This window comes from Falco naumanni, chromosome 6 (genome assembly GCF_017639655.2).
Source record: "Falco naumanni isolate bFalNau1 chromosome 6, bFalNau1.pat, whole genome shotgun sequence".
NCBI classification, from domain to species: Eukaryota; Metazoa; Chordata; class Aves; order Falconiformes; family Falconidae; genus Falco; species Falco naumanni.
In genome coordinates this window covers 20,437,347-20,464,093 of record NC_054059.1, presented here as the reverse complement: position 1 = coordinate 20,464,093, position 26,747 = coordinate 20,437,347, and the positions used below count along the sequence as shown (strand labels likewise).

Here is a 26,747-nt window from a genome sequence, read left to right as displayed (position 1 = left end):
TTTTCACTGGTTTTGTTTTGTTGGTGGGTTTCTTGGTTTTTTTTTAATGCCTCCACCACTTTTGCTTTTCTAAGTGAACAGTTCACACCGTCCAGGGTTCAGAGGTTGTAAGGTCCCTCGGCTTCTTAGAAGCAGAGTCAACTCCACTGCTACAAAAAAAAAAAAAAAAAAAAAAACAAACCCCCCAAAAAAAACCTAACCTAACAATCATTAAAACATAAAACCAAAAAAATAAAACAGTAAACTGCTTTGGTATTGGTATTTGGGGCTCTTCTTTGCTTCAGGGTACTTCAGGAGAGACGAAAAATCTGGGTATAAATAACTAATTTCTGAATTGATTGTGAAGTTCCATGAAAAAAAGCTTGAAATTACTAAGCCTACAAGGAGTATTTTCCTCTTTTCTTACAGCTTACACTCCCTCATCTCTCACACAGACCACAATACACACAATCCAAAATGAAAGTCAAATTGCCTTTAATATAAAGCTTATCTTTAAAGGAAAAGATTTAGCCTTTCTATTAGTTATAAACTAAGTCTAAAAAATAGCCCAAAGAAGAAGTCAGGAGCAGCTGAAGCAATAAAATGACTTTGAAGTGCTGAGTATGATCTAAGCACTGCGAAAATCATCGCTGCTGTATCCTTTAAAAGATTATTTTTATGACATTTAATTTTGCAAAATACGTAACAGCAGAGAAGTATATTTTAACTTATGTTTCATTCTCAGTTTTCTTTCAAAATGCTACATCTCAAACACGAAAAAAAGCCCTGCTACTGACAAGTATGCAGTGAGCAAAACAAAGCATTCTCTTTAGAATTCTCACTTGTTATGGACTTCAGGTAGTGGGGTCCCAGTAACTACACTGTTCAATCTGGGAACAGACTGAACTCAGCTCATACTTGACTTCTCACATTCAGGGGTGGGGTGTTTTTTTGGGTTTTGGTGGGTTTTTTAATTAAAAGCATGTTTTGATAAATAAGCCATTTTGCATGCAGATTTCATCATGATTTAAGTTAGGATGGCAAGTGGGTAGGATTTTGAGCAGCTGTGTAAACAGACACACCACCACAACAAAACATAACGCTGACAATGCTGGAAAGACTTTTTGCAAGGTGAAGCCTGACCTCATGTGCAGCACTAATATGTGTTCCACTGTTTTATTGCACGACTCTTGCCGTTTGCTAAACTCCTACTGAGCTGACTTGACAGCTACACACAACATTTGTCCAATCACCCACTGCCTATTTTTTTCCCCTAAAACATAGCTCCTTAATGCTTTATTATAATTGACATTTTAAATAAAAATATGCAGAATAAAGCTTTAAAACCATGAAAGCTATTACTAAAAAGAATCAGCTTCTCCATTACAGCCACGCTATATAGAAACTAAAAAAAAAACCTGACAGGCACAAACCCCCTAATTGCTGGTTACTTTAGAAGCCTACTCCACTAACAAGAACAAGGGACCCAAACTGACTGTTTCTCTGTTGGTGCTCAGAGTCCCCTAAGAAAGTTAAAGGGGACACTTGGCCAAATTTTCTTCTACTGCTCCCAGGGAGCTGCACATACAGAGTACATTGCTGGCTGCATTTTTTCAGGAATAAGCAAAATTTCACACATTTTACAGCAGAAAGCTCAGTTTTCTCACAAGCTTCTGCTTCCAAAAACAGTTTTTCATCTCAAAACAGAAGTGAGAGGGGGAGGCTGCCCCACTTTGTTTTAGAAAGTCTCATGACTTTTCTCCAGCCACCAATATAAAAATTCCCAAAGAATCAAAGAACTCAAATCTGTAGAATAATTAAAAACTATCTAAGAAGATTACATTTTTAAATAACTATGTTTGAAGTAAGAGTGATTTACACTGAGATGAAGCATGCTTTCCTACTAAAAGTTCTCTCAGTTCAAACGCTAATTTTCTGTAAAGCAAGACACATGATCTAAGCATTAGATTAAGAAGTAGGGGCATGCACCCTAGAAAGAATATGGGGACGCTGCCCAGGACCATTAAGCCAGGATCAGGAAAGCTAAGGTGCATCTGGAGCCAAGTTTGGCAAGGGATGTCAAGAATAAGAGCAGCTTCTGCAGGTGTGTTAGCCAGAAAAGGGAGACAAAAGAAGTACTCCCCCAGTGAGACAGGGATCTAACGACAAATGACATGGAGAGCGCTGAGGTACTCAACTACTGTTCTGCCTCCGTTTTCACTGGTAATCGTTCTTCCCTCAACTCTCAAGTCCCTGAACCTCAATGCAAGGACCGCGGGGGGCGGGGGGAGTCCCTCCCATTGTAAGAGACGATAAAGTTTGAGATCACCCAAGGAACCTGAACATCCTCAGATCCACGGGACCCAATGAGATGCTTCCCAGGATCCCGAGGGAACTGGCAGACCTAGTTGCTAAGGCACTGTTCATCAGATTTGGGAAGTCATGGCAGTCAGGCAAAGGCTACAGTGACTAAAATAATAGAAATATCATGTCCATTTCTAAAATGGGTAAAAAGACAGACCCTTGGAACTACCAGCCTGTCAGCCTCACCTCAGAACACACCCTCCTGGAAGACAAATCAAAACATATGGAAGACAGGGACACAAAGAGAAACAGCCAACATGGCTTCATCAAGGGCAAATCATGCCTGACCAATCTAGGGACCTTCTGTGAGGGAATGACGACATCAGTGGACAACGGAAGAGCTGCAGGAGTCATCCACTTTGACTTCTGCAAGGTCTTTGATACAGTCCCTCACAACAACCTTGCCTGTAAATATGGTTTTGATGGATGGACTATGGTATGGAGAACAACTTAGCTGGATGGCTATGCTCAGAGAATTGCAGTCAACAGCTCAATGTCCTAATATAGATCAGTAACAAGTGGTGTCCCTCAGGGGTCCATACTGGGACCAATACTGCTCAATATCTTTAAGGACATCATGAGACTGAGAGCAACCTCAACAAGTTTCCAGATGACACGAAGCCAAGTGGTGCTGCTGGTACACTTAAGGGAAGGGATGCCATCCAAAGGGAACTTGACAGGCTTGAGAAATAGGCCCATGTGAACCTCCTGAAGTTCAACAAGGCCAACTACAAGGTGCTGCACCTGCATCAGGGCAATCCCCAATATCAGCGCAGGCTAAGGAATGAATGAGCCACCAACATGCACTTCCAGCCCACAAAAAATATCATATCCTGGGCTGCATCGAAAGTAGCATGGCCAGCAGGTCAATGGAGGTGATTCTCCCCATCTACTCTGCTCTCATGAGATCCTACCTGGAGTACTGCATTGAGTTCTGGGGGCCCCAGCACAAGAAAGACACAGACTTCTTAGAGCAGGTCCAGAGGAGGGCCACAAAATTTATGAGAGGGCTGGAGCAGGTCTCCTATAAAGAAAGGCTGAGAGCATTAGAGTGATTCACCTTGGAGAAGAAAAGGCTCCACAGAGACCTCATTGAGGCTTTTCAATTCTTACACATTTAAAAAAAAAAAAAAAAGTTGACTTTTTACCAAGGCCTGAAACGCTAGTGCAAGTGTTAGGATTTTAAGGCATTGGCTAGATTTAAATTAGACACAAGGAAGACATTGAGGACATTTTTTTTATAATGAGGGTGGTAAGACACTGGAACAGGTTGCCCAGACAAACTGTAGATGCTCCATCCCTGGAAGTGTTCAAGATTAGAGTGGATGGGGCTTTGAGTAACCTGGTCTAGTAAAAGATGTACCTGCTTATTTCAGGGGAGCTGGAACTAGATGACCTTTATAAAGATCCTTCCAATCTAAATCATTTTATGATTAAAATGCTCAACTTCTAGAGAGCAAATTTAGTCCTTCAGGTTCCATTGTAAGGTCAAGGCAGGAAGGCAGACAGGCATCTCTGCTTTGAGATAATCTATCTCATATTAACAGAAGCATCTAATGTTAATTGGGTTTTTTTGAAAATATTTAATCATTACAACCGTTTATGACTAGCTCTGCAGCTGGCTATCAAAAACATTTAAGGACCTAGTCAGGTGACATCCACCATAGCTACCTGGTAGTAGTACACTGAGCAGCAAATATTTCACAGTCAAAAGTTTTCTGGATGGTTCTAACAGAAACTTAGACTAAACCAGGTGATTTTAGAAACTAAAGCTATATCAAGAGAAATAACTGGTTTATGCATGCCATGTTTTGTAATACTGTTGCCCTGTAACCTGGTACTGCTGTTATTAGTAACAGACCATAAACTTTGTATTGAGCTTGCAGGGCCTCAGAACAGGCTTGCTACAGTCAGGCTCACTCTAAAATTCTCCAAACTTCCCTGCAGCTTTTCTTTACTTGATTTAGCTGTGATAGCAATTTCTCCAATTTACTGGTTGTCCAAAGCTATTTTGTTTTACTTTTTTTTTTCCCCCCTCCTCTTTTTTCTGATGGTACAACTATAGCTTTATAAGGACAGCTGTAGCAGTTACTTTGTGCAGAACAAAATATTTTACGACTGGCACAATGACATAGCTAACAGAAATATACACCTGGTTTGACTGCAGACGCTTTGAGAAGTGGAGATGCAGTACAGAGGAATATGTCCATAAGGGCAATAAGTGATGAGACAAAGGTTTGGCACTAGTGAGCCCATGGCTATAAACAACTCATAGTCAGGTAAATAAATGCAGACCTGGATAAAACTGGTTTTGGGAGTAACCAAGTAGTAGTATCTAACATGCATGGGACACCGTATAAATTCAGTATGGATGTGATACCGAACTGCAGATCACGGAATAAAGTGCAAGAGTATGAAATTGTCTTAGTAAGTAAGGACCTCCTAAAGTGAAGGAAAACATCAACCACTGGACTCAGAGGAGCATGGGAAGGGTAAGTATACTAGGAAAATTACTAGAAACCAAGAAGCATGTGTGCAACTATTTTAAGTGTATTGTTATTTTTCCCTTTTCTGTAAAAATTTCATCTGTCCTCATTATGATTAGATACTTAAGCCTTTGATGACACTAACAATCCTTCAGTATACATACATACACACACAGTGTCTGCCTCTTTCCACATAAATAAGACTTTGTGCATTCTAAACAGCTGTTTTAACATTCTTATGACTTCAGATGTACAATCCACCAACACCACACAGGTGTGCCTTGTCTTGTTAAAGAAATGTAAGAGAGGCACAGATCTAATGAGGTCAAGGAGATTGTGTGACTTTCTATGACTCCTATGGCCCTTTTCAGGTCAATCCAATAAGCCAGCTTCAAAAGAACCTTAAGGCAAGATTTCTTGGAAGTGTATTATGCATGAATAATTCAATAAATTTATTAGGGAGTCTTGCAATATACACAAGATGAAAAATTTCAAAGTGTTACAAGTTAGAGCTGAAGGATGTAAATACAAAATACAAAGTTAAGTACTCAAAGCAGTTTTGCAGTCATTTATACCAACACTATACCTAATGAGAAAATTAGATTATGTGGGTGAATAAACAGTATTTAGATAGGCAATACACAAAGTGGTCCAACAGTATTGTATGAAGATATCAAGTTCTAACATAGACAAGGTAAAGACTGTGATAGATTTTAACAGATCTCAAGTTTCAGTTAAAATGAAGTGCCTATATTGTGTGCTACAGTCAACACACTCCCTTTCTTCACAATTAATAGGTGAGTGATATACTAGCTATTTTATTCATTACTGAACATGATCAATGCCTTAAAATTTAGACATGCTTGTGTTGATGAGTATATTTTTTTGCAAAGTTCCAGATATCTGCCTCATTACGCCAATTACAGAAGAAAAGCATGAAAGGTTATGTAAACAAACCCCTCAATATATGGGAAGGATATGAATAACAAAGTAATTCAAAGTACAATTATTAATGGTTTAAAGTTATACAAGAGAGGATGAAAAGCAAAGTATGTGACTATTATATGCTAACTCTCCATCTAACAGAGCAAATTATACAACCTTTACTCAATTAGGGTAACAGCTGCTGTCTGGAGTAACATGGTAAGCCCAATGTTCTATTTTCTGTCCTGCTAACCCACAGGCTTTATTTTGGAAATACTGATTCCATGATGCAACAGTCTACACCATTTGCCGGTTTAAAGAAATAAAAATGTGCAGACAATTATTATAGATGAAAAAGATTTTTCCATTTTCTTTTATTTTTTCAACAAAAGACATAAAAGGCGTAAAGCCATCTTTGCCATTGCAAGCAGATTTGTAATAAATACAAAGGAGTTATTAACAGTGAGTCTTAGCAGGCTGCAGAGACTTTAAAAGGCAGAAATACAATTTTCATAATAAAAATTGATACTACTTTAAATTAAGTACAATAGCAAAAAAAGCACAAAGACTACTACAAACCAGAAATCAGACTGGTATAGCTGAAAATACACTTTTATTATCCAAGAGATGAAAAACCCAATACAACTTTCCCTACTTTGTCCCAGCCAAGGGAATAAAAAAAACTTTCTTCACAAATGAGATCAGAAATCAAGCAAGCAATAGTACCAGACTTTTTCAGATTCATTAAAAGCTAGATCAGTGTCAGCTGCATTTCATCTAGGACCATCCCATTAATGGGGACCATTCCAAAGGTAAGCAAACACTATTGCATATATCTGATTATTAGAAAAGGAATTAGGATTTAACTCTTCAGCCAGATAGAAATCTGGGTATAAATGCATCAAGAAACTCCCCTGAATAATTTGGTGATCCACAGGAGGCACTAGCAATATTTTAATTTCTGCATTGGTAAATAGAAATATACTATGTCCAGAACTGAAAATCCAGGCAAAATGAAGTCTGAACAGAATACAGGCTCTTTTGACATCCTGACATTTAGCAGCAGTTCCTGTTTAAAATAAAATTAGAATGGGGGCAGGGAAGGACACAGGCTGCTTAACCGAATTCTTACCCAGCAAATCTGTAAGGCTATGAACAGAAGAAGTTATCCCTCCAAATACCAGTTGGCTGTAAAATGGAACAAGCAAAAATGCCAGCTCTGTTGAATCATGCGCTGCATGGCTTGTTTCAGAAAAGCGCCTGGAGAAAAGATGGATTCCATATATTCCTTATGTGGCTGAATTAAAAAAAAGTATGAATTTAGCACAATTCTAGAGTTACGGGAGTTTTGACCTTGTTTGTTTCTCAAACAGTTGCTGCATTAAGAGCATATGTTTTACCTTTAAAAATTAAAGTTCAAGTAAAAGACATAATGCATTTTGAAGAGAAGAAGCAAAGCTAGCCTTTTTATTTTCAGGTTTTGTTTTTTTTAAGCTGTCTACAACATTGATTGGCAAGATCATGCTGCACATCTGTACTGGTGTTAGCTGCAATAGAGTTAAATTTCTTCACAGTGGCCTGTATGGCGCTAAACTTTGGATTTATGATAAGAAGTGCTGACAGCACCGGGATGTTTTAGCAATTGATGAGCAGCACTCACAAAGTGTTAAGGCTTTTTCTGTCCTGCCAGCAAGTCAGCTGGGGGTGCATAGCGAGTTGGGAGGGGCACAGCCATGACAGCTGACCCCAGCTGACCAAAGAGATATCCCATACTATTTGATGTGCTCAGTAATAAAACGGGGATGGGTGGAGTTTGGCCAGGCTGCCATTACTCAGTGATGTTTGGAGCAATGGCACTGCTCTTCCCAAGTAACTGTTCTGTGTGGTGGAGTCCTGCTGTCCTGGGGATGGCTGAAGTAAATTAATTCCTTACTTTGCTTTGCTCAGATGTGCAGCTTTTGCTTTACCTATTAAACAGTCTTTATCCCAACTCATGAGTCTTCTCACTTTTATTTTTCCAGTTCTCTCCCCCATACCACTGAGGGGGTGGGGAGTGAGTGAGCAGCTGTGTGGTACTTAGCTGCCGGCTGGGATTAAATCACAATCTCTTAATACTGATTCAGATCAGGAAATGACTACAATAAAGGAATTTTGACATTTTGAAAAAAATCTTTTAAGTATTTTTCACAACTTAATATTAGTCATACAAACACATACTAATGCTGGTAGATAAGAATGAACATGAAGTGGGGAATTAGTATCAGCACAGTTGCAAAGATGATTTGTTAGGATGTAGATTAGATTCTCCACAATCTCAATACTCAGTTGAGAGGCTATAAAGAGACAAACAATCCTGTTTTGACTTTGACTTTCCACTTTGTATCCCGTACTAGAATATGCTGTTCTGGTTTAGAACTGGCACCTCACAGCAGCAGAGGAGCAAGTTCTTGATATTTTCCTCTAGGAAACCCTCTTTTACCAAATCATTCTCCTATTGAATTTGTGATCTCAAATATAAGCACAAGTAAGGATTTTCTGGAGGAAGGTTACAAGCCCTCTGAATGATGATTACAAGGTACGAACCACCAACACTGGGCTTGTTACTGGCTCATGCACCAAGGACAATGAACACAGTTCTTACGTGTATCTAAGTCACTAGAAGGTACAAAATAATCCCTTCCAGAATCAGAGGCAGTCAAAAAGACAGTTCCAAGAATGTTCTCAAGGTACTTAATTCCCTTTCTAAGGGTTACTAGCCACACAAAGGCTACCTTCACATTAGGGATTGAGCTACTTGGGGTGAGAGCTGGAAAGCAGAAAACAGCTGACATAACTTACAATCAGACTAATATAGCAGGCAAGGCTCCTATGAAATTATTCTTCCTTTAGACAAAAAAATGTAATTGGTTGATAATGAACCCTACTACATTTAAGTTTTATTTTCTGCCAATTCAAATAGGGTTTATTTTATCATAACTTCCACTAACAGTGCCTTTTTTTTTTCCTAGGAAATTCCTACAATTTCCAGTTGGGAAGTTTCTGCCGTTTTGGTTAGTTCAGGAAATAGCATTGCAGATTTCTGACTCCTATTCCTTAAATATTTGTTTCAGCAATATTCAAAGTGTTTTACTGCCAAAAGGAATTTCACGTTTTTAACGGGTGAAGTTACTTACCCTAAGTTCTCATAAATAAAAGCTGAAGGAGTATAGTTGTTTAAAATAGTTATTATTTCTGCTATGCATGATCTCTTCATATATGAAAGATTAGAAAGAGAAGGCATACAAGAGCGCAGTCCTTACCTGTGTCTACCAACCAAATTCAGTTCCCTGCAAGTTTAGCATTTTGAGCAAGTTTTAAGTCTGTGTAATTCAGAGCGCAAGCAGACTATTTTACCTATGCCTCTTCACAAAATAACTTCAATTTTGCTTTTTGTAAGTTTTCTGAAAACATGTTGGCTTAAAAATATTTTTCATTAGCTGTTACAGTTAGAGTGAACTCTTTTGTCACCTAAGTAATTGATATTCTAGGTTATTGAAGGTCCCACAGAACAGTCCCACAGCACTGCCAGACCTCTTCTGACCTGAGATTTTGCTGCTACACATCATGTCATGTTCTGACACATGAAATACCAGATTTATTTTTAACTGCATTATTATTTCTTCCCCATATATAGTCATTAACAGTCATTCAGCTTGTATCATTCCAAAAAGATGTTATTTTTTAGAAAAATTGCTAGGATAAGGAAACTTCAGTTGACAAAGTAAATCAATACCCACATTAATTCTCAGAAAACAATTACTTCCACTCCAAAGTGCAATTACAAACTTAAACCTAAAAAGATCCCGTTTCAGTCTGAGCTTTCATTATTCAAAGCTTTCAGTTTACTTGGTCACATGTATATACACACACACACATTGCTGTAAGCTTTAACAAACATCTCAGTTTTAAAAAAACAGACTACCAAAACACCAAGCAAGAAGTATTTAACTAAAAATAGAAAAGAAACATATTAGTCTATTAACAGATGTTATGGCCAATTACACTAACATCAATGGAAGATTGCTAGTGAAGATGTAAAGCTGCTAGGATTACATTTACAAGAATACCAGCACTTACTATGGTATTAATGTTAGTTTTGTTTTCTTACCAAAGAAATGCTTGGAAAAAAAAAAACCAAATAGTTTGTGCCTTTAACATTTAAAAGAATTAAACTCAGATTAAAATTTACAGTGCTTCTTTCCCCAAACATTACAGTTGAAAACAGTTACAAAATTGGGAGAAACAAACAGAATCTTTCCCCAAAACTATGCAACAGAACATAGAAAGAATTGCATAGCTCTCAATGTCATCATTAGATATTCATTACAATCATTTGGAACTTTTCAGAACCGGATTGGCTAAGCCACTGAGGTTCAGCAGTAATATTCAAAGTGTCTGATCATTGTAACAAGCAAAATGAAATATTACCTTACAGTTAAAACAGCACCTATGACTAAAGCATAGAAATTAACTAGCCATGGTTGAAGATTCAGAAGGCTACTCACACTAAGTAGTAGGCGATTATTATGCATTCAAGTTGCATAAAAGTTGGTATTTTCTTGCCTATTTAGCTTCCTACTCCCAATCTAAAATATTTGCCTCAGATTATTCGGTTTGTTTTGAACACCCCTATTCCCAGGGAGTAACTATCCTTATCACTGTATCAGTTTGTTGTGAGAACTACACAGCCACTAACTAATACAGTTAGACTCACAGACAACAGCAGGAAGCATTGTCAAGTGCTAACCCACTAAAAAGCAGGTTTTTACTCTTGAGAGTACAGGAAAGGTGTTTTGGTACTTGAAGGAAACAAAGAAACAAAAAACCAGGATATGTTAGCTTGAGCCCAAAGGTCTGTTGTCTTGACTGGGTCCATACTGACTGAAAAAGTCTTGGGAAAATTACCTTGGTAAATTCATGGAATTAATACAGGAATTAATGTTTCCAAATTGGCAGGAGGAAGCATTTCATTTTTTTGTTTGTTTTAACTAGTTCAAAGTATTGAACCATAAAAAGGGAAAACACACCAAATAACAGATACTCAGGGAGAACAGGAGCAGTAAGAGGGGGAGAAAAAAAAAGAAAAGTCTTCAAAGACTTTATGCTGTGTAAGTGTATCACTACTTTCTGCTCTTGGTTCTGAAAGGGATTTAAAAAAGAAGCTTCAGGAAAGATGCATAAGGCAGGAGGAGGTGACTGCCAGTGTAAATGTTAATGCTGGGTGTGAGCAGAAATCTTTGAGAATTCAAAGAAGAAAAGAAAAAAGGAAGTATGCCCCGAGGGCAGGTAGGATAAAGGGACATGCAAGAGCTCTTCCTTTGGCAAAGAAAACCTGCTGCTGAAGAACAGAGGTCAAGGAAAAGTACTAGCACACATCAAGTCCACTACATCTGGCTTGCTGTTTAAACACTGCCCACAAATTCTACATTACAAAGTGTGATTATAAACAACAAAAACAACCACACACACAAAATAGAGATAACTTAAAATGAACCAAAGATTATTAACCTTTGATGGCAGTTTAATGGCAGACACTAGTGTAGCAAAACATATGCTACAAACCATGACATTTCCTTTTACATTGATGACTAACAAGGCACTGTGAATTAAACTCTTACTGATTTTTCTGTACTCAACAACCAGATTCTCTAAATGGCAGGACACTCTAGTAGAAGCAAGACCATATAACAATTCTATCATGCCTTACTCTAAGTTTATGTGTGTATAACACTTCAGATATTGCTGTCATTTGAAGTGTATTTTTCTATATTTCCAGCCATATGCCAGTGTTCCGTGCGGGAGGATACTTTTGACATTCCAAAGAATTACTACAATGATACAGCAATACTGAATTTTTACTTCTGTTTCTAGCCCTCAAAGCACCTTTTAAAAAAGTTTGTGACTCTCATTCTAGAAAATAGGAATTAAAATAATTTTAACAGGGAATTAAATTTGCACAAGTCACAAATACTTTGTTATTTTTCCCACACATCCCCCCGTCCCAAAGTCTAAACTCATTTTAATTGACAGTGCTTTACACCATATAAAAAGCAAAAACAGAACAAACCAAAAAACCCCAATCAACCACACACTGCAGGAACAGAATCTCTCTCTCAACTCCCCAGTCCCCTGGCTTAAAACTTATTACCCAACAGCAACGGTAATAGTCAACAAATCATTTAGCAGATCAAATGATCAAATGAGTTGACAGATTCTCTAAACTGAAGTTGCTGCTTCTGAAACTGACAGTTCTTTTCACTGATACAATCATGTGTTTGAAAATTCCATAGATAATTTTATTTCCAGAAAATTCAAGCTTCCATCTGTAACAAATGTATAGTGTTGATGTGACCACTAAAGAAGACAGAAGTATTAATTAAAAATACTAGGGATTCTCAGAAATAGACATATAAACCTGGTGAAATCACCATATAATAAAGAAACTTACATTTCAGCCTAAAAACTCAGCAATTGCCTAACTACAGCAGCGTCTTATTAAAATTAGATGGCTCTCACTGGTCTCTTGCCACAAAATCAGATTTAGTTAACTATTACATTAACGTGGTATAGGGGTGACAGCAAGATAAGTCAGATAAATACAAAGAATCTTCAAGAGCTTAGAGCTCTAGAATGTGGTTTCACTAGCCTCATTGTTAACCTGTTTCTGTATTGTAAAAACACAAAGGATCTGACTATGTCACTGCTGCATGGCAAGCCAGGTCATAAATCAAGAACGTACTCAATAAAATGCATAGATCAGAATCTCAGCTCAGGGAATGTGATGTACTGTTCTCTTTCTGCTAGGGATCCCAGTGTGGGTGTAACTTCAGAGGCTGTTCAGTAGGTGCTGAAGTGGTTCACATGCCTTCTTTCCCCGTTCAGTGTCCTATCCACATTCACCAGGCAGCTTAAGTTAAAAAGAGCACCCTGCAAACAGTAATGGTGAAACCTCCCAACAGCACCTGCTTTGCTCTGCAAGGCGGAGGCTCAGCACAGCAAAGAATCTAGCCCAGTATTAAGTCGAGTCATGGTTGTAAAAACACTAGTCTGCCCCCGAAAAATGATCACATTTAAAGTACTGTCTTTCAATAGCAGAGCTAACTTTGAAGACATTAATACTTGATTTTTTTTTTAATTTCATGAAGGTAGGAATTCTAATTAGATTAATTTTTCCTATTCAGAAGAAAGTGGCCTGTCGTAATAAGAATTAAAAAACCCAAACAACCACCAAACCAAAACCACTTGTTGTGCAGCCTCCCAGAATATGGAAAGTTTATGTAAATTAGTTCCTTCATCCATCCTAATATTTGAATTTTTCAGACCTACATCTGCTACTGTGAGACAAGTGATACAATGCCAGAACAATTCCTCTGTATTCCTTTACATAGTGATGCAAAGGGTTTTTTTATTTCTTCTGCTCCCGGTCTATTAAAATTGTAGCTTTTGGATGTTGAGGGCTTTTCTATTTCTACAAGAAAATTTCTGTTACAGATCACTTCCCTAGGTATCATTAAAACAACCCAGATTTTTTTTTTTTAAACATACAATCCTTGCCAACTGACATGCAGTTAAAACTTCGCTCCAATTAAGATGTTTAAAACAGCGTTTCTCAAACTCTGCATTACAACCCCACAGTGTCCTAAACTCTTAGATGGAAGCAGTCAGTAGCACTTCAATGCTCCCCATGTCTTCAACTGAACAGTAATTCACTTACTCAGGAGAAGAATGAAAGAGCTGGCTAAAACCAGGAATAAGCAGATACTTCTAGTAAAAGCGGACTAGCTTTGGGATGGGTAACTGGCAGAGTGATTATAAAGACTTCCAGTGGCTGGTAACATCTGGCCTGTATTCTGCTGCCCCAGAGGAACTAATCACCTACCTACTCAGCAAATTAGATGTGGCATGGGAGCCAGAAGGGGTCACTATTTAAAACAAATAGTTTAGGGAATAGTTACAAGAGTTCTTAAAACTATGGGGCTTCAGTAACTCAGCTGGCCATTACATCAGAAATCACCTCAAGCCTTCACAAAAAACACCTAACCCCTCACTGCTACAAATACTTCCCAAAGCTTCAGTCCCCGTTGCCTGTCTGTACATTGAGATGCTGTCACTTGAGTGGCATTCACCATTTCTCTGGAGTTGGATGTCATTTTTTTGAAGTCAATTTAAGCTCATGGACAATGCCAGGTTCACAGCACTAAATCTGAAAGGGGGCAGTGTTGTTTAAACAGAGAGTGGTGCTATCTGTCAGTGTTAATTACAGCTCTTCCTGCTGGGTTTTTTACAAGAAAGTAGGCCAGCAGGAAGTGTCATTATATTACAGCCTGCGGCTCTGTGCAAGTGTTCCTAAGCTGACAGTCAAGAGACATCCTTTAGTATTCTTCACTGTCTTTTTCAATATGGAAAAACAAACTGCTCAGACTGCATAGAAAGACAAAATATGTTATTATACGCATCTGCTAAGAGAGAAAGATACAGGTATGTAGAAAGCAACTTCCTGTTGAAGTAACAAAACCAGTTCCTGGTGTGTTTGTGATTTCTGATGTTCCTTTTCAACTTACCTAATAAAGCTTATAAAGGCTATTACAATGAAATTTTCCTAGTCTTTCCTCCCAGGCCTCATCCCAATTAGCTGATTTAGCAGGTGATAAAGTTTTGGGGGACAAAGAAAGGGAGGAATAGCTACCAAGGAAAGACGTAACTGCTGAGCTACTCATCCCAAACAGAAAAAACTCAAAACTAAAAGATCAGTGTTACTCATGATACCTCCTACACCTGTCTTTCATTCCTCGGCAACCCACTCAATGAGGATACTGAATTCAAAAAACACTTTAAAAAACACTATAATTTCAAAACATTAATCAAATATGAAAGATAAGATATGTGTCAATATGAAGTAGATTTAAGTATTGTTAACAAAGGGAGGTAAAGTTTCAAGGTTTCTAAGTTCTAAGAGAAACATAATCAAAGTCTACCAAGCATTTGAAGATACCTTTGGGCTCTAAGATACTTTTGACTTCTGAAGTGGTAAACAATATAATGGATTTACACAGTTGCAAATTCTAGCCCTAGTAAATAGCTACAATCAAACCATACTGCTTTCTAGAGTCAAAGTTCCTCACTAACATCACCATTACTTTTTTTTTGGTTTTTTTAATTCTATCACTTAACTGGCCATAGACAGCTTTTCCAGAATAAACACTTTCAAAGAATTACATTTATGAAAACATAGAAAAAACGGCTTTGCATTTGAGAACTAATCTGAAACTGAGAATTCTGCAACTTCTAGTACTCAAAGCCCTGTATTTTCCATGAATTAAGTAGGAAAAAAAACCCCACACAAAAACACTCCAAACCTAAAAATCACGAAAATTTTTGGTAGACACTTGAAGACAACACCTGGTGTTATTTTTTCCCAGCATTGTGCAGTCATCACTGTAGTCTAACTTTTTTTTAAATTTATATATACACGTACATATTAATTGCCACTTATTTTCCACAAGGAGAAGATCAGTGATATATTTTCAAGGCCAGTTAGTATCCTTATCTCCCTCATTTTTATCACTAGGCATTGCCTAAAGAACTTGTCAAAAGAAATAATTTTGGAGATAACAAGAAAACCATTTAAATGAAATTGTTTTTGAATCCAGCTTTGGAAGCCTGACAAATTAAAAATTCCAGCAGAAATTAAAGTATTAGTTTAAATTTCAAAATCAAGACTATGGTTGTTATGTAGTTACATTTGAGCATGGTAAAAAAAAAAGAAGTTTATGCAATATTCACTGATGATTCAAACCCCAAACAATTAAAATTAAAACATCACATTTCAACATGAAAAGCATGTAGCATAAAGACCTGGTAAGAAAAAAGTTCTTACCTTCATAGATAGCTTTGAAGCCTTGAGCACTGACAGCAAAATCTGTGGTGAAGCAAAGCGTGAGGATAGATCCTGTGCTCACAATAGATGATGGAAGCTGAAATCCAGATAACCTGTGCAATAAAAAGGCACAAATAACTGTGATTTTTAAAAATAAAACATATTAGTAGGTTTGATAAGTGTTATGATAAGCATCTTATTTCTACATCTGAACTGCCAACACATTGCGGCGAATGAAGAGACGGGACGCAGCTTGATGCAAGCAAATGTCAATTTATTGTACAGAAGCACGAGGTTTTATAGACCTTCAGAAGCTGCGCGTTTTAAACAGATTGGTTCTTGAAGCTAAGCCTTGCATACTAGGCAATCCCCGATTGGTGGTTAACTACCATCAATTAACTGCAAGGTGTTATCTTTCCTTGGCGCCATCCGTCTCCCACTCCCCTGTGCTCTGCAAACATGCCTCATCATGTTAATTGTTGTGTCTATTCACACTCCTCGTCCTCCCAGGTTCGTGACCTACAAGCTCGAGCACATTCCCCTCAGCTAACTGATTGCCACGCATGGTCCTAGTTTGCGGACCGCTCCTGCAACACATTACGTTCTTTACCCCAATGCAGTCTCTAAGACACCTATGCATGCTCCAACAGAGAACACCGAAAGAAGGACTTGTTTGTATCTATTGAAGACAAAGAATTTTTTTGCTAGGACTCATTTCAAGATGAAGATAGGCAAATTCAAGACACCTAGAAGTAGATAACCAGGCCTTGACTCACACAGAGATATCTAGCACAATTTGAGATAGTGTGGACTATCCTGTCCGTCCTCCTACTGCTTCAGAAAAAGCATGTATCTCATATGTTCAATGTCATATACATTAAATGACCAGAAAACAAACAAAAAAAAAAACCCACAACCAAACACTTCTACTTAACAGCTTCAGAAAAATTACCTTACATTTCCCATCTTATTAGCAGTCTTACCTTTACACACAAAACAGAATTCTGGATAAACTATAGTTACATTGCAATACTGATTTTAAGATTATATCCTCAAAATTAATTAAATCATTTTGAGGAAATTACAGATGGGGAAAAACGTTTACATCCTTTATTGAAATATCACTGAAGACAATTCATTAGACCTGGCTGATACTAGTAAAGATGCTGATTTCTTAATGATTACTTTCATATAAAACCTAAGACACTACTACTGTCCCCCAAACACAAAACTATACCTATTACATCACTAGCTAATTTCTGTATTTTCCAATAGGTGTTTGTGATCCACTGGGTACAGGACAATGCATCAAAGCCACCTCTGGTTCAAATTTCATGCTGAAAGAGATTCTTGAATTCACACAGTGGAAGAGCTTATTAAAAAAAAATAATAATGCCAAAAACCCCAACAACAGCACCACAAACAACAACATCAAAAAAGAAACAAAAACTCCAAAACAACGCACAGCAAAAATGCTTTCATATATTTTTAATCTGGATGGTTTAGACAATCCATGCCTTTAGAAAAATATTGCCTTTTAAATTTATTGTACAACTATGCTATAGTTCATTAATTGACATCAGGAACTGCAGAAAAGAACCATAAACAACGTGCTAGTACAGCTGTATCCCTGAACTTGAAATTCTTTGCAAAATTAGCCTTATTTAAGACCGCTTTCATGGTCTTCCTTGCTTGAATTACACCAGTCAGGTGGTTCTCTACCTCTTTCCAGTTCTGAGCTTTGGAAACCAAATAGACTTGGATGAGTCAGAGATCAAAGTGAGGAGAGCTTTAAATACAGGTGAAGGCATACAGTCAAGGCAAAATAAGTCAGCAAAAAGCTTTCTGCAATTTCTTCCTTTTTAAACAACATTGTCTGCCATGTGCTAATTAGCTGTTTACTCTAGTCTTCTCACCTTCTGTGTACTTGTCAACCTATTACTCCTTTTCCACCTCATTTACTCCAGTTCCAGAAATAGCCAGGTTGATTTTTCCCCTCGATCTTCAAACTACAGAACTACCATGCAACTTGTCACATCTTACGTTCAGACTTTTGTATGTTCTCTCACCTTCACTAGATGTTGCAATTTTTAGGGAAGCGGGTCTCTTGTTATATTTAATAAATTAGTGGTTATCGTTACTGCCCTACATCTGGAGCATACAATATGACAGTTCATTATTAATTTAGTGTACGTATTTTCTGATCTTCCTTACGTGTCTCTCCCTTCTGCAAGAAGGGATTTTGAGAGTTCTGGTTGTAAAGAGGTTTTTCTTCATATAGCACTACAATATTTCCTGGATCTAACGTTTTTTCTTGAAATAGAGGAAACTAGCATGCATTGTAGCGAACAGAAAGAAAATCAGGTTGAAACACACACACACAGAAAGACAGAAGCAGCTAGCCTCAACAGTTCACACTACATAGGGGATTATAAATTCCCGTCCCACCCACCCCCAAGAAGTTTTATCAATGCAGAACTATCATGCTTTAGCTACCTCATTTCTAACCAGTGTTTGCTTCACTTGGTATGGATTTTGTTCACATAAATGAACTTATCTGAGCACTGACTGGACACCCTGAGTTCTTGTTATGATTCCAGACCTACTGGCTTTGATTCTGTTATGATAATAAAGTATCACTCCTATAATATGGATTCTTTATCTACTCAATAAATATAATTGTTTCTGCAGTATCCCCCCCTGAAATACTAGAAAATCATTCTTTAGGTTAACCAACATGAAAATCCACATTAAAGGAAGACAAACATATTCTTTTGTACCTTAAATCAGCGCACTTAAAGGTCTGACAGACATAGGAAAAGGCAAGTATGTGGTAAACTTCAAAGAATTAGTATATCAAATCTATTTTTTCAAGTTCTTTATATTACAGTGATCCTAAAAAGACTATGGAAAAGTCTCAAAGAGAAAAATTCTGTATTTCAGTCACTCAGCAGACTATCTGGGTGCCTCTACAGTAGCCTTGTTGCCTGAAATATTTCTGGAAGTGTTTTTTCATAGTATTCTAATAAATTCAGGGAGATCAAGCACCATGAGATTGAGTGCAAACAAAAACTAGATAGCAGATGAAAATCTAGAGTGTTACTCTTGAAACATTTCCAGAATTAAACACTACTAAGCTACCAAGTCATTTTCCCCCTCCCTTACTAATATTTTTGCTAGGTAGTTATAGCTCATGAATTATAACGTGTTTTGCACATTCATTTCATCATGTAGAAAACCCACACACCTTCACATGCTGCTTTACTTTAGATATGTGTCTTGGCAATTAACGTGTCGGCCTTCACTGCAACCAGAAAGGGAACTGTTTAGACAGACAAGTGTGTGTGCTAAGAAAGCAGAATCATTCCAAGTCCCATCTGCTAATAAAACTGTCATTTGATAAAACTGCACTACTTCATACTGAGCATATGGCAATACTTTAAGCTTAAAATACTACTTCCTTAACTTTCAGTAGCATTAATCTGCACAAAATGCACACACTAAAAGACTTTTTAATCACAGATGGGATATATTTGTCTCATCAATAAGGAAGAGACAGAACTTGTAATAGAACACACAGCAGTACACCAGTACTGAGTTTAGCTTCTGTTGGGGGTGGAAACAAAAAGAAACAAACCACCACCCATTTCATTCTCCATTGTCATTTCATAGATCTTGACATTCAGCCATTTCTAGTGATAAAAGTCTATAAATATACATATTTATTTATTCCCAATAACGTAGCAATATGTCCAATTGGCTCAGCTCAGAACTTCTCCATACTCTTGTTTGTGAGGGCGTATTTTTGGACTTCCTGGTGCTAAACAGGTAGTGTGGCAAGTCCTGTGGGGGTTGGCAATATGGTTAGGGATCTGCAGCAAACTACATACAAGAAGCTGAAATAACAGATTTGTTGAGCCCTTTAAAAGACGACAACTAAAGGGTGAACCTTACTGCTGTCTTCAGCTACCTATTGAAGAGGTACAGAAAAAGCCAGTTTCTTTTGGGGAGCATAGAAAGGACGGGAGGCAATAGTCAAGGACCAACACGACAAACTCCAGTTTCATATTAGGAAAAAAACACCACCATGATAGTGGTGATACATTGAAACTGATGCCTAGAGAGGATATGGTTGGTATGTCTACCCTTGGAAATACTGTAAAAATAGTGTACTGGAGAAGCATGATCTATCTTCAGAATTGGCTCCAATGTCAGCAGGAGAAAAGATCAAATAACCATAGGTCTTCCCTAACCCAGGTTATTTGAATTTGAATACCATAAATAAGGTATGGGCACAATTCCCCATCGTAAGAAGCTGCTGTAAGAAAAAAAGAGAACACTGAGCTATTTGAGGAAATACAGAAATACAATCTGATCAGCCTAAGAAGTTTTAGGTTCTTTGCATATGTTTATTAGGGATTGAACTTCTAGCTGCATGTAGTTACGAAATTTTCAGAAGTCCCAATGGCTCACATTGAAACTGACAGGCCTTCAAGCATAGTTAAAGCTGAACTGATCTTTGCAGGTGTTTTGAATACGTCTGTGAAACAAAAACAGCTTCACTCCTCGCCAGTAAGAACTACTACATTCTTGTTCCCAGATTCACTAGATTTTTTTAAACATTTTGCACTGCCCTCATGGTTGAAATTGTCAAATGAAGCTTTCCAGAACAGCTCTATCAGAAACAGCTACCAAGCATGAGGAGTGTTGTCTGATGAAACCACTAACAATAGTATGTACTGATTTCACAGTTGCCAAAAAACAGTGAGCAATTGCAAAGGAAAAATAGATGCATTCTCACCACTTTATTCGCTAGTTTATATATTGCTACAGCTGCCTGTAATACAAAGTGATATGTTCAGATTGCTACACATGACAAAATTTTGTCATGGTTTAACAAGATTTTCTGAGAAATTTAAGAGCCAAAAAAACCCCACCTTAGAGGGAGAGGAGGGTCTGCACCCATGAGGACTGATTCTTTTTTCAGATCAGGCCAATTAATTCAATGAAGACACAATATTATAATTAAAAGGAGAATCAGATCTGTTAAGCATTTTTAGAATTGTGCCTGACAAACACACACACACATACATAAGCTCTGCTCACATGTCTGCACAGCTTCTTTCCAGAAACATTCTCTGAGAAAATAACTACAACCTATTTGGCCAAGACAAAACACTCTTGCCTTAAATTAGCTATTGGATATCCCTTACGAAAGCTATTAGCCAAAAGGTTCAATGCTACTTACAACAAGGTAAAGTATAAGGCTAAGTTTCAATGAATTATCCTACAAGCAATTTTGGTCAAACCCAAGATGAATGAAAAACACTGGAGAATTTTATTTTTCTCCCTCAAAAGTGTGTAACTGAAAAACCTAACATTCCTCCCATTTTATCATAAAGTGATATAGGTCATTAACTGCCACAGGAAACAACAAATTGCTGTCTGCTATCACTGTCTTATCTGTTCAGGTTTTACATACTATGTCTCCAACATATTTCCTCAGAGGCGCCACCACCCCACAAGGCTGCAGGAGCCACCTGGAACCGGCTGGAACTGGCTGTGCCCAGCCCAGGGCAGCCCAGCCCCGGCCGCCCCTCACAGTGGTCCTGCAGCCCCCACCAGCAGTACAGCCTCCATGATATGAGCAGAGAACACTTCAAAAGCGTCATCTGTTTATATACACCTCAATTTTTAAGAAGTCAAATCATTAATATGCTATCTTAGTAATTTGAATCAGTTTAACTGCCTGAACACATCTGGATAGAAGAGAAGCTACTGCAGTAATTTACAAGAATGTGACAGTAACTCCAGTTATTCCACAGAAAATAGCAGCAACGCTATGAGAACAAACTGAAGCCACTTGCTATCGGCTGAGAAGAGTTACCCACAGGTTAAACCACCTATTGGTACAAAGGGCAGGAGACCAGCATACCCGTTCCAGCAAACCAGGCTGTTACCTGCCATGTGTGAAACCACAGAGGCCTGATCTTCAGCATTTACATCCATTCTGTTGCCAAGACAAAGTGAAGATTTAAAACCTGACTCAGATACCATCTCATACATAAAGGAACAAGGAGCTACTATATCATTAGTACAAGATCTGTAACTTGTAACTGATTTTTTATCACAGAAGACAGGCTAAATATATATATATTTAACACTACTACCCTTGGTCTCAACTTTTTTAAGTCACAAGAAAAAGGGAAGACATACAGAACAAATCCAAGGTCAAGTTTTTCATTCAGAGTCTCTAACTTGGTGGTTTATCTCAAGCTTACAGTAACACTGCCTGTTCCCTTAAAAAAACTGTACAAGAAACACTAGCAAGCAGAGACCTAGCTCAGAGAGCACACCCAGGCTTCCACACAGGAATTACCTTGCTTCCCCACCTCTGCAGCACAAAGAAAATAGACAGCCACCCCTCCTCACATTGGTGTTATTCAGCTCTCTTTGCTAAGGGGGGGGGGCGGCAAGACAGGGGGGGATCTAAACTCCCATAGCTCTCACATTTGTTACTCTGGCACTGCTGAAGTCTTCCTCAGTGCTGTGTTCTCCAGGGTCAAACTCTTCCACCTTCAGGTTCTCTCACGCTGTAAGTCCAGAGCAACACCCCAACACTGCTATTCCAGTCCCTGACTTCCCACCACTCCTCTCCTTAAGAAACTACCCTCAAAGCCCTCCTACCAGATGGCCACAAAATTTCTTCTACCTGCTGTCTCCCCTGCACCCCTCTCAGATGCTCCCCGATACCTCATTTGATTAATTAACATCAGGTGGCCTTCTATCCTGCTAACTAGAGACGGTTCAGGTGTGCAAACCACATCAGAAGGCCACTAGCATTAGCAGTACACAACAGGTTCATCTCTTACTTGGGTGCTCCTTCTTCTGCACTTTAAAATTTATAATCTCAGGTTAATAATTGGTTCTGAATAGGCAAGAAGTAGATTTTTTTAAAAAATCAAGACTTTCATACAGTGAAATACATGTACAATTCTTCCATGGTAGTCATATGAAAACTTTCTGATATTTCCTGTGACTTTAGCTTAGCTAGGAATTACTTGCAGTAATTAAAAAATTACTGTTTTGCTGGTAAGGGAAGGATGGAAGCAACCAAAGACAAAGTTCTACCAGAAAAGTCTAGAAGGCTCATAATCAAAACTCACTGAGTTCAGTTACTATGCAGAAAGAAGCTGTAAGCTTAATGATTTTTATACATTTAGCCCTCAGAAAAAACAGCTGATTTCTCCAGGTGCCACCAAACAGCCACAATAGCAAGGCTCACATCTGCTACAGGAAGCCCCGATGCTGCAAAGCAGTAGCCAGTGACTGCAGTTACTGGCCATCAGTAAGGCAGCAGGAAAACATGAGATGCATTGGCCCATGCCAAGCCAGTATGTAGCCCCAAAGGGGACCGAAGTGGAGGCAGGTCCCAGGAAAGGGCTGGGGCTGAGGGCACTGAGGCAGCTGTGGCTGCTGGCAAAGGCCTGGCAGGTCTGGGCAGCTGGTAGGCTCCAGCATGGTGGGATCACTGGGCAGATCTGAGAGAGAGGAACTCCCAGAGCACTTGCTGCTGGTGGATAGACCCAGCAGGATTTGTTACACTGAGAAGAAACGGGCTTGCCGAATAGGAAATCACCACACTTCCCCATAGTCCCAGGCTCCAATGTAGTGCAAGCCACAGAAAAAAAAAGCCCGTTCCTGTCTGAAACACATGGCAGTCACTAAGACTTGTAGCTGCCACCTAAATAAACCGCTAGGTCATGGCACTGCACTATGGCTACACAGAAGCACCTTCTTTTCCTGTCAGACCTTAGCATTATATCACATATTTTCTTATGATTTCTACCCGTTCTACACAAAATGCAGCCACAGAAATAGTTTCATATGCCTCTATCCTAAATGAGACTGAAAGAAAACAGCAGTTACTATAAAACTGGACAAGGTAGTGCTGTAAAAAGTGCCAAAAATAAAGTAGTACCATAAGCCATTATTGCCAGAGGGAGAAAAACAGTGGTTTACCTTTAAAGAGAAAGAAGTTATTTCAGTTACTATAAAGCTAATGACTCTGTGCTCAAGAAAAAAGAACTGAAGCTTTAAGATCATACATTCCAGGTTAGCAATGACATGAGCAGACTACATTTCTGCCATGTGACAGTACACAGATAGTCAGGTGTGCTGGGTATGAGCCCAAACAGACCCAGTAGAAGTAAAATTACACAGATGCAAATTAAATTGTGATTTGAGTCAATAATTATATTCCAAAGAAATCCCATTTTTAGAAAACTATGTAAACAAGTTTCATAGGCTGAATTATTTCTTCAGGTCTGTTACCTCTAACTGTGTATCTGTTAGCTCATAATAACAGTATGATGAGTTTAACAATAAAAAGTATAGTTGTAAGACCATTGTTAGTAAAAGATTACAGGTGAGTTCTAACATTTTTTAACTAAATGGAAATCAGGAATTGAGTCGGCATTACTAAGACCTCTCAGTGATTTTTCTACCTGTACCCTGTCAAAAAGTTTAAGATATAAACTTAGAAAAAATTGCATTATTTTTTTAAGCTTTATTATGTGAATTTTGTCTGTTTACCCTCACATATGGATTTCGCATCATGTTCAATCATCTTTTCAGTAGGTACATCAAATTAATCCACAACAGTGTATGCAAGTACTCTGTTATTTTACAAAACTTCAGTTGTGAAGCTAGCTTCCATTTCCTGTGTCATAAGGCTTTTGAGAGAGCTCTACGTCAGTTTGGAACAACGTTACAGCAATGAACAGTTGATTCAACTTCAAAATAAATGATGAATTTTATTTGAAAACTTGTTTTATGGATCTGCTATAAATCATCCATAACATTGTAGATGATATTCATGCTCCAACTTCTGAGTTATTTGGAAATGAAAAATGTATGGAAATCTTCATCTGAGAAAAAAACAAAACAAAAAAAGGAAACAAACCAGAACACCCAAAACCTCAAAACCCTGTCATAGGAATCAAATGGTATTTTATGCCTCCGCTAAATGAAATCTAGAAAGAAAAAAAGTCTGTGAAGAGGACTCTTTTTTTTCTCTTCACAGGCCAGCCACTAATAACTGAAAAATCACACGCATTTCCACCTCCCTAGGTTTTACAGGCTCACCTTATACTACAGTATCAGAGCACCTCCACAAAAACCAGTGAAATGAAGCCAGTGGAAATGGAAATGGAATGGTAACAAGTGGCTTAGAAGCCCTGTAACACACAAAAATTGCCTGAGGGGGGAAATAAATCAATTTCTGAAGCTTTCTTTTAACATTTTTACAAATTGGTTTACAGTAGTATTGCCAGCTGAAAAAAAACCCACTATTCCAGCCTTTTTGGTGGCACCACTTTAAGCAAAAGCCTCAAGGCAAAGGAAAATATGCTGGCAAGTATTTGACTAGATCAGATTTTAGTACAAACGGTACGTTTTTCCTTTGAAGCAATAGGGAGGGAGGTATCTAAAAAAATATGTTACTATCCAAAGAGGAGTGTATTTAAGAGTTTATATAGTGCTCAATGTTCCTTCTGTAAGGAAGACTAAAGATTTGTGCCTAGAACTTTATTCTGGCAATGTGCAAAGCTTCAAATGTGGCCTATGGTATGCAGTAAAATTTTGAGTACTTACATGGATTTGCAGATTTCCATTATCTGTTTTGCACAGGCTAGACTATCTCATTTTTTTATTGCTCAATTCAAAATGCATACTAACATACCAATGACTGAAGTTATTCCCATTAGTAATCTGAGATCTGACTGTTCTTTTTTTTTTATCGAGATACATACCCTTTTGGATTAATGAAATAAAATAGGTACTATAATTAAATATTTATATGTTTCTAAAGAATAAAATATTATATTTTAGTATTTTCTAGTCTTTAGTATTTTTCAACTGCTTTTGCCAAAATGGGATTTTTTCCATATGTTTCTCATCAGATTTTCTTTAAAAAGAGGAAGAAAAAGTGATACAAAGTTATCAACAACCTAAGTTTAAAAAAAAACAAACAAAAACAAACAAAACCCCACACCTTTTTAGGCTTAATTTTGTTTACCTAAACGTATGCTCTCAGTAAAGCAATCAGATCCAAAATATTAGAAGGTACATGCTTTAGTGTTTCCACATCTTAGTTTCCCATTGCAAAATAAGGATAAAATGACAAACTAAAAAGATTATTTTGAATTCAGAGGGATTGAACACATCTTCTATGAGGAAAGGCTGATAGAGTTGGAATTGTTCAGCCTGGAGAAGAGAAAGCTCTGAGGAGACCTTATTGCAGCCTTTCAATACTTAAAGGAGCTTCTAAGAAACGACGGGGACAAACTTTTCAATAGGGCCTGCTGCAACAGGATAGATTTAGAATAGCTATAAGGAAGAAAGTTTTTACAAGGAGAATGGTGAGGCACTGGCACAGGCTGCCCAGAGAGGTTGTAGATGCCCCATCCCTGGAAACATTCAAGGTCAGGTTGGATGGGGTTATGACCAACCTCATCTGGTTGAAGATGTCCCTACTCATTGCAGGGGGGTTTCATTAGATGACTTTTAAAGGTCCCTTGCAACCCAAACCATGCTATGATTTTATGGTTCCATGAATTCAAGTACATTGCAAATTGTAGATAGATCCAGAGTTTGGGGCTAGGATTGGTATATTAAGTACTTCAAATCAAAATAAAGCTAAAATAATGTGCTACTGTCTCATTTTGAGCAATTCGTTTAAGTGTAGGGGATCTCTAGATTGTTTATAGAGTTTGGAAGTGTTTGTTAGAGGTGTAAGACAAAAAATTCTGTACTTAAGGAAGAACAACCAATGAAGTCGTTCCAAAACCAAACGCTTTTGGAGCAATAAAGTGAGACCTTTCCTTCACTTTCTGTGTCTTTCCAACCTAAGTATATTTTCAGCTTAAAGAATCTTCTCAGTGTTATTATGTTTTATACATATTATAAATATGCCCCTAGGAGTCTTTTAACTTGATAAAATAATGTATCCTGTTTCAGAACTGAGGAATGGATTTTCCTTCATTGTCACCTCATTATGACTTTGCTTTTTTTCCTGA

At 37.9% G+C, this 26,747-nt stretch overlaps 1 protein-coding gene across 1 annotated transcript in view; it reads right to left on the bottom strand.

Moving 5' to 3' along the window:
* CSMD1 (CUB and Sushi multiple domains 1) overlaps positions 1 to 26,747 on the bottom strand; it is a 1,211,070-nt gene that overhangs the window by 839,469 nt on the left and 344,854 nt on the right. The window contains exon 3 of the mRNA XM_040599137.1: positions 15,670 to 15,782. Coding sequence (XP_040455071.1) covers positions 15,670 to 15,782 — 113 coding nt within the window. The remainder of the gene's footprint in view (positions 1 to 15,669; positions 15,783 to 26,747) is intronic.